Source organism: Danio rerio, chromosome 9 (assembly GCF_049306965.1).
Source record: "Danio rerio strain Tuebingen ecotype United States chromosome 9, GRCz12tu, whole genome shotgun sequence".
NCBI lineage: Eukaryota > Metazoa > Chordata > Actinopteri > Cypriniformes > Danionidae > Danio > Danio rerio.
The window spans coordinates 39,991,402-40,005,482 of NC_133184.1; the positions used below are offsets into that span (position 1 = coordinate 39,991,402).

At 33.6% G+C, this 14,081-nt stretch overlaps 1 protein-coding gene across 20 annotated transcripts in view; it reads left to right on the top strand.

The window, feature by feature from the left end:
* The window catches only part of clasp1a (cytoplasmic linker associated protein 1a), a 127,986-nt gene extending 114,813 nt beyond the window's left edge, over positions 1–13,173 (top strand). For 11 of the 20 annotated variants that reach the window (XM_068223404.1, XM_068223405.1, XM_068223407.1 and 8 more), the window contains 6 exons: positions 745–816; positions 4,903–5,075; positions 5,623–5,751; positions 6,793–6,999; positions 8,102–8,218; positions 11,261–13,173. In XM_068223404.1, the coding sequence (XP_068079505.1) occupies positions 745–816; positions 4,903–5,075; positions 5,623–5,751; positions 6,793–6,999; positions 8,102–8,218; positions 11,261–11,347 (785 nt within the window). In that variant the 3' untranslated portion in view covers positions 11,348–13,173. Of the gene's footprint in view, positions 1–744; positions 817–3,752; positions 3,767–4,902; positions 5,076–5,622; positions 5,752–6,792; positions 7,000–8,101; positions 8,219–11,260 lie in introns of all 20 variants that reach the window. The other 9 variants (XM_068223402.1, XM_068223406.1, XM_073912028.1 and 6 more) reach the window with 3 other exon arrangements.
* The last annotated feature ends 908 nt before the right edge of the window (positions 13,174–14,081 follow it).

The following is a 14,081-nucleotide window of genomic DNA, read 5'->3' on the forward strand; positions in this document are numbered from 1 at the left end:
ATAGTGTTTGTGTTTTATTTATTTAGTTTTATTTATTTATTTATTTTAGAATATCAAATAAAACTAAATAAATAAAACACAAATATTAACATTTTACTCAGGCATTTTACATTTTACTCAAAATGTACAAAATGTATATATATTATATATTTTGTTTTATTTTGATTTAATTTGTTGATAGAATAGGAAATAAAGCGTGTAATTTACAGCATTTTCCCTTTTTTAAAGAATTAACTTTAGATTCGTATAATATCTTTTTTATTTGTTGTGATTTAAAATCATGATTATCAACACATTTAAACTTAACATTGCCATTGTGTTGTCAAACATACATATTAAAATATCTTGGAAAAATGGCACCTTTTTTTGTTTTATGCAATAATAATAAAAAAAATATTTTAAAGTTAGAAGAAATGTCATCAGTAGTACAGAATTAAAATAAACTGCTTTCTTTTAACAAATTCTTAAATCCAAAGAAACTGTGAGAATTTTTAAGTGGTCTCATAATTTTTTTCTAATGCAATTTTGAAAGTTAAAAAGACAGAATTACTGTAGAAATGACACCTTTCAGCTTTAAAGCTATTCGACCATCTGAGCAACATGATACCAAGAGACCACAAAACACACTGTTAATAAGTTATTAACCTGCTGTAAGGGTAAGAGATGCAGGTGTAGGATAGTAGAGATTGTGTGTCATCACTTCCCCTGCTGTGCCCCCCTTTTCCTGTCCCCTTCCTTCTACAGGCCGTCGGCAGGACTGTGGTGAGAACAAGATGGTGCTGCCCAAGGGCTTTTCTCCCGGTAAACACCTGCACAGTTCAGTGAGACTGTTGCACTTTACTTCATTTATTTCCCTTTCCTCTTCCTCTCGTTCATCGCCATCCATCTCCATCATCCATCTTAAATGACACAACTGCTTTCTAACAGGATCATCTGATAATTCCTGCTACACTAATATAATGCAGAACAGTCATAGTAGGGCTGTTGAAATGGTACAGTATGTTCAGATTAACTGGAAATCAGGTGATGATTCACTCTTGTTTTGCTTTGCAGCTAACAGAGCTTTACTGTTTGTGAAGATAATGATGCAACAACAACAAATATGATTAACTTGGGTTTACGTCAACTCTTAAATATTCCTACTAACTAAACTAACATCAAAATACTGTAATGACATTTGAACACATTACTTGCTACTAATGGTGTAATGGCGAATTTCATAAAAAAACATTGTCCAGGCCACATTTCACTTCAAAATCAAAAGGAGATACGCCATAGTGTTTTAACGATTATTTTCTTGATTGCAATTTAATATTTGTACTATATATTAGACATATGCTGCATCTGTGCATTTTTGCCAATTACTGAATAGTGGATTTTTATTTTATGCCAAAAATCATTGCAATATTTAGTAAAGATCAAGTTCTATGAAGATATGTATTCAATTTCCTGCTGTAAATATATCAAACCACACATTAACAGAGAGTTTATTCAATCAGATTTCTCATTAATCTCCATTTTAAAATATTGACACTTCTGACTGGCTTAGAGGTCCAAAGTCACATTTGTATAATAGTTAATATATTTGTATTTAATGTAAAATAATTCAATTCAATTTGTTTATTTTTATAGCTTTCTTTACAATAATTATTGTTTCAAAGCAGTTTTATTGCAATAATGCTATATATATATATATATATATATATATATATATATATATATATATATATATATATATATATATATATATATATATTACAATAATATTGTAAATTATATTTCATTGTTTTTTTATAATTATTTTTAATCAATATGTATATTAAATGCTAGTACAAATAACAAACATTCTTAACTGCGAAATAGATTAAAAAAACACTGCTAAGAATGTATGCTACCCTGATTTATTAATGCCCTCTAATATATATTTAATATCAAATATAAGATGCAAAGTGCATAACAGATATATGTTAAGTAAAAGTGGAACAGGACGCCTATACTCATGAAAATGTTTAACTGAATAAGTATGTTGGGAAAAAAAAAGTATTGTTTTACGTTTTACTTTTATTAAATTTTTATTGCTTAGGTCAGGGGTGTCAAACTCAGTTTCTAAAGGGCCGCAGCCCTGCGCAGTTTAGTTTCAACCCAAATCCAACACATATATCTGTAGGTTTCAAAGAAGCCTAAAGGACTCATTTAGTTAGATCAGGTGTGTTTAAATAGGGTTGGAACTAAACTCTGCAGAGGTGCGGCCCTCCAGAAACTGAGTTTGATATCTGTGGCTTAGGTAAAACAGTTGAAATCAGAATTATTAGCCCCCCCCTTGAATTTGTTTTTCTTTTTCAAATATTTCCCAATTTATGTTTAACAGAGCAAGGAAATTTTCACAGTATGTCTGATAATATTTGTTCTTCTAGAGAAAGTCTTATTTGTTTTATTTTGGCTAGAATAAAAGCAGTTTTTAATTTTTTAAAGACCATTTTAAGGCCATAATCATTAGCCCCTTTAAACTTTTTTTTTTTTCTCGATACTCTACAGAACAAACCATCGTTATACAATAACTTGCCTAATTACCCTAACCTGCCTAGTTAACCTAATTAACCTAGTTAAACCTTTAAATGCCACTTTAAGCTGTATAGAAGTGTCTTGAAAAATATCTAGTCAAATATTATTAACTGTCATTATGGCAAGGATAAAATAAATCAGTTATTAGTAGGGGTGTAACGATACACTCAGCTCACGATACGATGTGTATCACGATATAATGATCACGATTCGATATGTATCACGATATTTGGAATAAAAATAGAAAATTAAACTGAAATGCAAATTTTACCAAGTAAACTATTTTTTATGTATTTCTTTTGTTTCAACTTGTTAAACTGAACCTTCTTTAAGAAAATAAATTAAACAGGCCTGTCTCTGGAAAATAAAACAATTTAAAAACTTCTTAAAAATATTATTGAAATGACAGAGACAAAATTAAGGAACAATTTAAGTAAAGGTGCAAAAAAATAAGCTTTCTATTCAATTGAATTAAACAGTAAGAGCTTAAGGCTTTCCTTGGTCAATTGATTTTTTGTGTGTGCAAAAAAAAAATCCACATTTCCAGCTATTTAATTCATATTTAATTAAATTCATTTAGAGATATCTGTAATTACAATTGTGACTAGTCAAAACTCATTTAGAGATATCTGCAAAATTTTTTCAATGGAAGTCAATGGAGGAATATGACTAGTCATAATATATTTGCAGATATCTACAATCTGATTTTGTACTAGTACAATTGTAATTGCAGATATGTCTAATTGTCATTCTGACTAGTCGAATTATAATTATGACTAGTCAAAATATAATTAGAGATATCTCAAAATATATTTATGGATAGTCAGAACAAAGGTTTAAATGCTAAAACGGCTTGCCATACGCGCTCGTCTATCAAAGTCCGCCCTCTGTAGTAACAGCTCACGGTGAGCTCACGTCATGTGTGATTTTGCGGCGGGAACTTTATATGAAGACAGAATGATATTTTAGGGGGAATTGTACCTTATAAATACAGTATGTGACTCTTTCAACACCATTAGGAGGTATGCCTGTCGCTGTACAAAATATGTAAATCACTGTGAAGACTTTAAAACTTAGGATATTTGACCCAGTATGCTTGTCAAAAAACGGACGAGTCTAAAGCAATGACTGTACAACCGAAATGTTGCCAGACGTCTGATTTTGAGAGGATGGGCCATGCTTTATTTCAGCTCCACTCATTTTGGTCTGCTAACATTACTGCTGCTGCAATTTGAACTCACGTGCGACAGCAGGTGGAACGTAGCTCACGTGCAAACAGCTCAACTAATAAGAGAAAACGGACGTCATATCGTAATCAAATCGTCATAACGCCACGATGCATATTGTGACATTTTTGCATCGCAATAAATCGTACAACGATAAATCGTTACACCCCTAGTTATTAGAAATGAGTTATTTAAACTATTATGTTTAAAATCTTCTCTCCTGTAAAACAGAAATTGGGGAAAAAATAAACGGGGGCTAGTAATTCAGGGGGCCTAATATTCTGACTTCAACTGTATATCAACCAAACGTCTTCTCTGAGTGTGATACGCTTTGCAGATACAGCAACATCAATTTAAAAAATATCTTTAACTTCTCACTTAGCTTTCCTGTACATTGAGATGTGTTTAAAGCTGTGAAGAAAGAATGTTGCGCAGAGAAGTTTGCAGAAAGAGGAAGAGTGCCTAGGTGCAGCCACAAGAGGACTTTTAATATCAGTTGTGTATGAATACTGGAGTCAGGGAAATGCAGGGTTGTTGCGGACCTCTCAAATGTAATTGTTGTATTTGGTGTAATGTAAGGGACAGACATGACCCAGAGCTTTGAAATGAATTATTAATTTGTATCTAATAATTTACTAATATTTTTGACATTGAAAATCCTCTCCTGACTTTTTTATTGAACACGCATGGAATTGAAATTAAAAATTACTACAAATGCTCATACTAAATTGATAAAATATATAATTAAGAGCACACCCCTGAAAAAAGAATGAAAGAAAAACAATCAAAATTACAATATTTTTATTCGAATTTGAAAGAAATGTTATCGGTGCTTTATATAATAAAACAGATATTAACATCTCACTCAAACCCATAACTACTAAAAACAACAATCCTTAACAAACTAGAATTATTCAGATGGTGTCTTCATTTGTTTTCCTCCCCATATCTGTATACATAAATTTATTTTTGTAGGCTTTGTGGTGAAATGTGACTCGGACATTTTCCGATTTTATAAGACTCAAAGCTGACAAAAGCCAGCAGTTAAAGTAGAACAACAGCTTGTTTGTTTGCTCGTCTTCTTCTCTGATTTGCATAATTTTGGCTGATTTAGATCTGGTGGCTGACCTGCTGAAGGAGCTGTCCAATCACAATGAGCGTGTGGAGGAGAGGAAAGGAGCGCTGATCGAGCTGTTGAAGATCACCCGCGAGGACAGTCTGGCTGTGTGGGACGAACACTTCAAAACTATCCTACTGCTGCTGTTGGAGACACTTGGGGACAAGGATGTGAGTTAAAGCATTATATATTACTTACAGTTGAAGTGAAAATTATTAGCCCTCCTGTGAATTTATTTTTTCTCTTTCAAATATTTCCCAAGTTATGCTTAACACAGTAAGGAATTTTTCACAGTATTTCCTATAATATTTGTTCTTTTGGAGAAAGTCTTATTTGTTTTATTTTGACAAGAATAAAATACTTTTTTTTTAAAAACAATTTTATGGTTAATTACCCTAATTTTCCCAATTAACCTAGTATAGCCTTCATATTGCACTTTAAGCTGAATACTAGTATCTTAAAAAATATCCAGTAAAAAATTATGCACTGTCGTCATGGCAAAGATAAAAGAAATCAGTTATTAAAACTATTATGTTTAGAGGTGTGTTGAGAAAAATCTTCTTTCCCTTAAACAGAAATTGGGGGGAAAATATTCAAGAGGGCTAATAATTCTGGCTTCAACTGTACATGCTGAGGTGACGTATTCTGTATAATGCTAAAGTTTTTTTTATTTTCAGTAGTTATTAATGATAGTATATGCTCTGTCTGATTGTTCAGCACACTATTCGAGCTCTGGCTTTACGGGTGCTAAAAGAGATCCTGAGGAACCAACCAGCACGCTTCAAGAACTATGCAGAACTCACTATCATGAAAACACTAGAAGCCCATAAGGACTCACATAAAGAGGTTAGTATCAGGTTTCTCAACCAAGTACATAAATGAATAAGAAAAAGCTGCACTGTGATGATTATACAGCAAGAGAGAGTAGAGAGACACCCCTCATGAATGTGAAGCGCTTTGGGTGTATGGCCATACACAAAAAATGCGCTTTATAAATACACATTATTTACTACTTACTTACTGTAAGACAAAATATATTGTTTAGCGTTTCATTTAAATGTGGCATTGTTTTGCCATTGAAATGTTATTTGGCCATAAGTATTGCTTGTGTTAAAAATATTAAAACATTAAACAGAAAATAAATTATTTAATACTTATAATTATAAATTATTATTAAAATTTGATACATTACTGTTCAAAAGTTTGGGAATGGTAAAATTGTTTTTGAAAGTTGGTTGTGCTCACAGATCAAAGCTATGATTATTTGAGCAAAAGTGAAGTAATATTCAGTTTTAATGTTTTGTAAAATTTCATTTATTATGTTATGGCAAAGCACAGTTTTCAGCAATCATTTATCCTGTCTTTAGTGTCACATACTATCAATATGTATTTTTTATTAATACTTGAAATTGGGATGTATTTTGTGTATGTGTGTGTGCGTGTGCGTGCGTGCGTGCGTGTGTATGTGTGTGTGTGTGTGTGTGTGTGTGTGTGTGTGTGTGTGTGTGTGTGTGTGTGTGTGTGTGTGTGTATATATATATATATATATATATATATATATATATATATATATATATAATAACCCATGTAACTACACTGCTTCTAGGAAATCAAGCTGACCAGGTGACTTTTTCTTTGTAACAGCCTCATTAAGAGTAAAATGAGCTGCCTGGACTATTTAATCTCATTTTAAATGCTACACCTGCACTGATAGACACATAGGTTCACCTTGGTTAAACAAACCCAACAACAAGATGAATAAATGAATAAAGTGCAGGCCTATGAAGAGAAAAAAACATTACCAGTTCATTTCACCATTGAAGTCAAATGAAGATAATGCTGAAAAGATCAGTTCAAAGTCACAGGATCTTAAACTCATATGCACAGGTGGTGAGGGCGGCTGAAGAAGCTGCTTCTACACTGGCAGGTTCCATCCACCCAGAGCAGTGCATAAAAGTGTTGTGCCCCATCGTCCAGACTGCAGACTATCCTATCAACCTTGCTGCTATTAAGATGCAGACTAAAGTGGTCGAGCGCATCACCAAGGAGTCCCTACATCAGCTGCTGCCAGACATCATCCCTGGCCTCTTACAAGTGAGTTCTTCATGTTGGCCGTGTTTTATAATGAATAGATCATTTCTGCACTTCTTTTACTTTTGGAACTTGATTGTTCACTTTCATTTTTGAGAAGTATTCACTATGCAGTTTAACTCTTGTGTGCTGTTGGGGATGTTTTCATCCACTCTGGGGGGATTTTGAGTCTTAATTTGGCCACAACATTCTCTGTGTTTCAGCAAATTTGATTGATTTTTGGTAACAAATTTAAACACATAGTTTTGTAAAATGCTTTGAAGGTTTTCAAAAACTCAACAATACACTCAGAGCATATTTACTACCCTTTCGTTATGTTTGTGGCTGTTTTTGCCACATTGACTTTCATTATAATGTCATTTTTTGATTGTCTAAAACAGGGGTGCTCAACCCTGTTCCTGGAGATCGACCTTCCTAAAGAGTTCAGCTCAAACCCTGATCAAACACACCTGAATCAATTAATTAGGACCTGAACAGCACTTGATAATTACAGGCAGGTGTGTTTAATATGGGTTGCAACTGAAATCTGCAGGAAGGTCGACTTCCAGGAGCAGGGTTGGTCACCCATGGTCTAAAACAGTCAACCGATGAGAACGAATGAAATTGATTTGCTTTCATGATGTTAATTCATGACTAAACTGATAGACAGCAGGTTTTACATGCTGGAGAAAATCAGCATCAGTGGCTGAAATCCAATGGTGATGATTGATTTATGCTTAAGCCATTAATGATCTTACTATCATAAAGCGAAATGGATTAGCATATATAGCACTGTCAGCATATTACGGATAATACTATTATGAATTTGCATGTAAAAGAATATCTTATAGAAATATGGTATTGACCCAAACAAGCAATGGAATATGCAGAGATTTACGCTAAAGAAGATTTCTAATAACTCTGTTTTGTAGCTCTTTTGGATTAAAGGGAACTTTGGTCAACCCCATGAATAAAATTGGGTCACTATTAAGTGAATCAGCATAGTCAGCATTGGGCACATTGAAGGTGTAGTCAACATGCCTTCATTGAACTTTCACCTCCTGTACTCTTGATGACATGCACGTGTATGAAGATGTGAAGGCTGAAAGCGTGTGTCTGTCTGCAGGGCTATGATAACACGGAAAGTAGCGTCCGCAAGGCCAGTGTCTTCTGTCTGGTGGCCATTTACTCTGTGATTGGTGAGGAGCTGAAGCCACACTTGGCCCAGCTCACAGGGAGCAAGGTATGTTCACTTCACAGCAGCTCAAAGTCCACCAAACAGTTCAGCATGTTCTACCTGCTTATCACTCTACTATTTATTTATGTCATCCTCTGGTTTTAACTGGCCTGGGTTATTATATTTGACCCAGTTTCACTTCATTTGAGCGTCATTACATAGTTCAAGGTAAAACTGAAGTAGTGGTTTTCATCAGAATAGTTGCTGATGATTTTTAAACATACAATCAGAAACCTATATGAATGAATTATATTAACATAATAAGCTAGACAATACTATTGGCATTTGTAATATTTACTTTCAAAACTTTCTTCACATTCAGTTACTCTTATATATCTACCGTTTTTATTATTTTTATTGTTATTATTTATTCTCTGCATAAATTAAAAAAACAATTAAATAAGTCAGACCGTTTAACAAGAATAAAATCAGATACATTTTTATAAAATTTAATAAAAGATTAAATGCATTAAGTTTTTATTTATTTTTTTGAAATAATAGTATTATTATTACTATAATTTATTTTATTGGGTGGATCTTCCTAATGTCATTCTATATTAACAGGGTAATATAGGTAAATGTAACAACATTAAAACTGCTTTCAAATATTAATCATATGTACAGACACATTATAATCACATTTTATTCAAAATAGTGATTAAAAATGCAGCACTGAGTAATTCTTCTGTAAGAGTTGAATGTGTTGCATCATATTTTGTGAAATTGCCTACATTACCCTCTGAGCAAAAACTGAAATATCTTCCAAATATCATCTTATCTTGTATGTAATATAGATTACTATCTTTTTAAATAAAGAAATTAACTATATATATATATATATATATATATATATATATATATATATATATATATATATATATATATATATATATGTATATATGTTATGTGTACAGAAAAATGGGCTCTTATCATATTTTGTTCGAAATACTGATATAAATGTTGTGCTGAGTTATTCTCGTGTAAGTGCTGAATACACTCACTGGCCACTTTAAGTACACCTTTCCAATACCCCCTTTTGCATTCAGATATGTCTTAATCCTTCATGGCATAGATTCAGCAAGGTACTGGAATTAATCTTTAGAGATTTTGGTCCATATTGACACAATAACATCACGCAGTTGCTGCAGATTTGTTGGCTGCACATCCATGATGCGAATCTCCCGTTCCACCACATCCCAAAGGTGCTCTATTGCAGTGGTTCCCAACCTTTTTTGCCCGAGGCCCCCTTTTTTACCCTGAAAATATTGTAAGGCCCCCTCCACATTTTATGATATTTTTTTGCTCATATAAGTTTGCAGTAATTATGTCAAAAAGACTGTTTGTTTTTTACTATATGCAGATATGTTTATGCACAAATAATAGCCTAATTTAAAATATACAAGCAAAACATCAGTAGGCCATTTGTATTAGGTACATTTTGCGGTATTGAGGATGAGTCGATTGCAAATGTCTTATTAATTTGGACGGTCTCATGCATTCGTTAGCAAGAACTTTGGCGCAGATAATGCACTGTGGCTAGGTCAGGAACTCTTTGCTTCAAGAAAAAGAAAAAATACCATAGTTCAGGTAACTATTTTGATGTTTCCAGTTTTGCTAGCACTGTGACCCAAAATGTTTGGAGCTTCCTCATCTGGGTCCAGTATGCTTGGGTCATTACTATTAGCTGCTGAAGGCGAGTCAGAGACTTTGTCTTGTTTTGTGGAGTATAAATTACAAAATTGGCCATTTTTTGGCCAGCCAGGTGATAAAATGAACTAAGGAAGCATAATAGTTCTCCTAATTTTACATTGCTAAAAAATTATTAAAAATATAACGTGACCCCCCCACAGAGCTTGCTGAGGCCCCCTTGTGGGCTGGGACCCCCTGTTGGGAACCGCTGCTCTATTGGATTAAGATCTGGTGACTGAAGGCCATTTGAGTACAGTGAACTCATTGTCATGTTCAAGAAACCAGTCTGAGATGATCCACGCTTTATGGCATGGCGCATTATCCTGCTGAAAGTTGCCATCAAAAGATGGGTAGACTGTGGTCATAAAGAGATGGACTTGGTCAGCAACAATACTCTGGTTGGCTGTGATGTTGAAACGATGCTCACTTGATACTTATGGGTACAAAGTGTGCCAAAAAAATATCCCTCACGCCATTACACCACCACAAGTAGCCTGAACAGTTGATACAAGGCAAATACAAAGCATGGATCCATGCTTTCATGTTGTTGAAAGCATCAAATTCTGACCTTACCATCCGAATGTCGCAGCAGAAATCGGAACTTATTAGACCAGGCAACGTTTTTGACAACGTTGTTGTCAAATTTTGGTGAGCCTGTGTGAATTTTAGCATCAGTAACATGTTTTTGGCTGACAGAATTGCACCCAGTGTATTTTTCAAGGTTTGCCTAAGTTTCAACAAGTTTTGCGTTCAGAGATGCTCTTCTGCATACCTCGGTTGAACCAGTCTGTCCATTCTTTTCTGACCTCTGGCGTCAACAAGGCATTTGCGTCCACAGAACTGCCGCTTACTGGATATTTTCTCTTTTTTGGACTTTTCTTTATAAAACCTAGAGATGGTTATGTGTCAAAATCCTAGTAGATCAGTAGTTTCTGAAATACTCAGACCAGCCCGTCTGGCCCCAACAATCGTGCCACGTTCAAAGTCACTTAAATCACCTTTCTTCCCATTTTGATGCTCAGTTTGAACTGCAGCAGATCTTATTGACCATCTATTCATGTCTAAATGCATTGAGTTGTTGCCATGTGATTGGCCGATTAGAATTTTGCGTTAACATGCAGTTGGACAGCTGTACCTAATAAAGTGGCCGGTGACAGTATGTTGAGTCATGTTTTGTAGTATCGCCTACGTTGCTCTTCAAAGCCAAAGACAAACCTATACTATTATAGACACAATGTAAAAGTAAACATTAACCCTGACCTTCATAGATAAAATGTAAATACACGCTCTATTCTGAGAACCAGGTCTGCGTTCTGTGAGTTCACTCTGAAATTAACTCTCTGCTTTATTTTTCCACAGATGAAGTTGCTAAATCTGTATATTAAGAGGGCCCAGACCACCAACAGCAACAGCAGCAGTTCTTCAGACGTGTCCTCTCACAGCTAGCCGGATCTGCGCTAATCAGTGCCCTTTACATGTGCATTTGGGAACATAGTTGTGCCTCCTCCTGACATCCTTTTTTTATTTGCTTCATCGCAATCTTCCTGGAATTTTTGTTTTCCAGAGAGAGAAATGTTGCTCGCTGCAATCAAGACTTTTCATCCAACACCTGAAAACCTCTCCCAGTTTGGTCTTTCATGATCTTTCCATCCGTGGAACATTGAATGTAAAGGGTTTCTGATTGAGAAAACATGGGAACCGATCTTCCGTAATTGGCATTGAATCTTTAATCGGAGCAAACAAGCTTTCTGAAGGGGTTGTTCGTTGAATACATTGATGAGTAATAACTTATTCATGTTTGCATATGGTGTTAAAGGTTTGGTTGAGTTGTTTTTAAAAGGGCACAGTTGGGTTAACTAATACATCACTTCAATCTCAGTGGTGCTAGTGGATCATTTGGCTGGCCCGAGTGATAGATGTAAAGAGAATTAATTTGTAGGTTTGGCTACAATGACAACCAAAAAACAAAAGACAAATGTAGGATCTAAACATTCTTATATTAATTTTAATTTCATGGGACCGCAATACCTTGTAATGTTAAAAAAAGATTTCCCAGTCTTTAAGAAGGCTAATGTAAAGCAATTGTATTGATTTTATCATAGGATGGATTGTGCGTTTAAAATGTGGGCCTCGCCACAAAATACAAGCACGAACTTCTGAATGTACAGCATTTCTTTCATCTAAAGCCACAACACTCATTACCAGTTCTCGAAATGGAGTTGAAAAACATGACCCGGAGCGATGAGAAGAAACGATGGATGAGAAAATGTATGATTTATACTTCGTTCTCGGAGCAAGTGGATTTTTTGAAACTACTATGCCTTACGTTTCAGTTTTCCAAACTCAGACTGTTAAGATTTTAATGTCCACTACACTGCTAAAGCATGAGTCTACGACACTAATGAAAACCCTCGGATATAGATCCAAAACTAGAGGTCATGTTACTTTAAAACAAACGAAAAACAAAAGAAAAAAGTCGAAACTCTTCTTTCTTTTTTCAGCTAATGTTAAGTGCTTAGTGTTTTGTACATACCTTTCAATCATCGCTTCTCACTCCCCACTAAATTAAGGTAAAAATGATGTTGCACTCTTTTGCACGTGAACAAATAGCCTGCATGTTTTGACGCCACAACCATCCCGCGCTGTTGTGGGGTTGGTGACCACGTCAGTGGACTGTAAATACAGTATTATTATTATTGTTATTATTATTATTATTAAAATGTTGCCCATGTGAGGAAGTAGACAAGTGCAGAACTCCAAACCGACCAAAATGTCTGTTTGTCCTCAGACTGTGAATCTGACCATGTTAAAAAAAAAAGGACAGACGTTTGTGTGCGAGCACTCTACTTTCCTTTAGTATTATATACTGGGGCATGTGGCTTTTATTGGTATGCTGAGTGTGCGTACCGTTTGTTTGTTTGACGCAGCTTTTCTTTCTAAAGGTTTTTAAGCGATTTCAGACCATCGTTTTGATTTAGATTGGCGCTCTTCATCTGTTTGTAAAAAGGACGAAGCCAGCTTTGGGGATCAACAGTTGAGAGTATTCCTGTAATGGTATTTCATTGAATTGTTCACTACGCATGTTAGACTTTACGTTTTGTCCATCGGACACAGATACACTCTCTTGTATTTATACTTTTTTTTTTGTTATTTCCTTTCCTGTCCCAATGTACAGATTTGGATTTATTTTATTTTCTTGTTTTTTTCAGAAGGCTTGTGATAGATTTACAACTTAAGTTTGGCCTAGAAATAAAACAACCCGGAAACATGAAGCCTATGTTGATCATTATTATTATGTTGATTTATTATGGAGTGTGAAGTGTGTCTGAGTTGGCTGTGATTCTGTCGTCGGAGCTGTTGGATGTGCAGGAAGCAACTCTGGTATTTATAATATTTCATGCATCAGTACATTTATAAACAAAGTCACGTGATGATGTGCACTCAGTTCTAGCCGTCCAGTGTCATAAATGGCCAGAAAAATTAATGACCAGATTATGTATCTACAAAATGTGGAGTAATATTTTACGTAAAAATATATATATATATATGTTGCTAATTTATTAGGCCCCAAATTATTTTTGGGAATATTTTTATAATTATTATAATAATAATAATTATTATTATTATTTTGTATTGTGAAGATATTTCATGACATCAAATTATATATAATAAAAGTTAGTAATACAAAGTATTATATAGTTATATATATATATATATATATATATATATATATATATATATATATATATATATATATATATATATTATAATACAACAGTTCTATCTGTTTACCTAAATATAAAATTACATAATTGTAAAATGTGGAGTAATAATTTACGTTAAAAAAAAAAAAATCTGTTGCTAATTTATTAGGCCCCAAATTATTTTTGGGAATATTTTTATAATTATTGTAATAATAATAATTATTATTATTATTTTGTATTGTGAACATATTTCATGACATCAAATTATATATAATAAAAGATAGTAATACAAAGTATTATATAGTTTTATATCTATATATCTATTTATATATCTATATATATATATATATATATATATATATATATATATATATATATATATATATATATATATATATAATACAACAGTTCTATCTGTTTACCTAAATATAAAATTACATAATTTTGTGAAAAATTAAAGTGTTTTGCACTTTGTG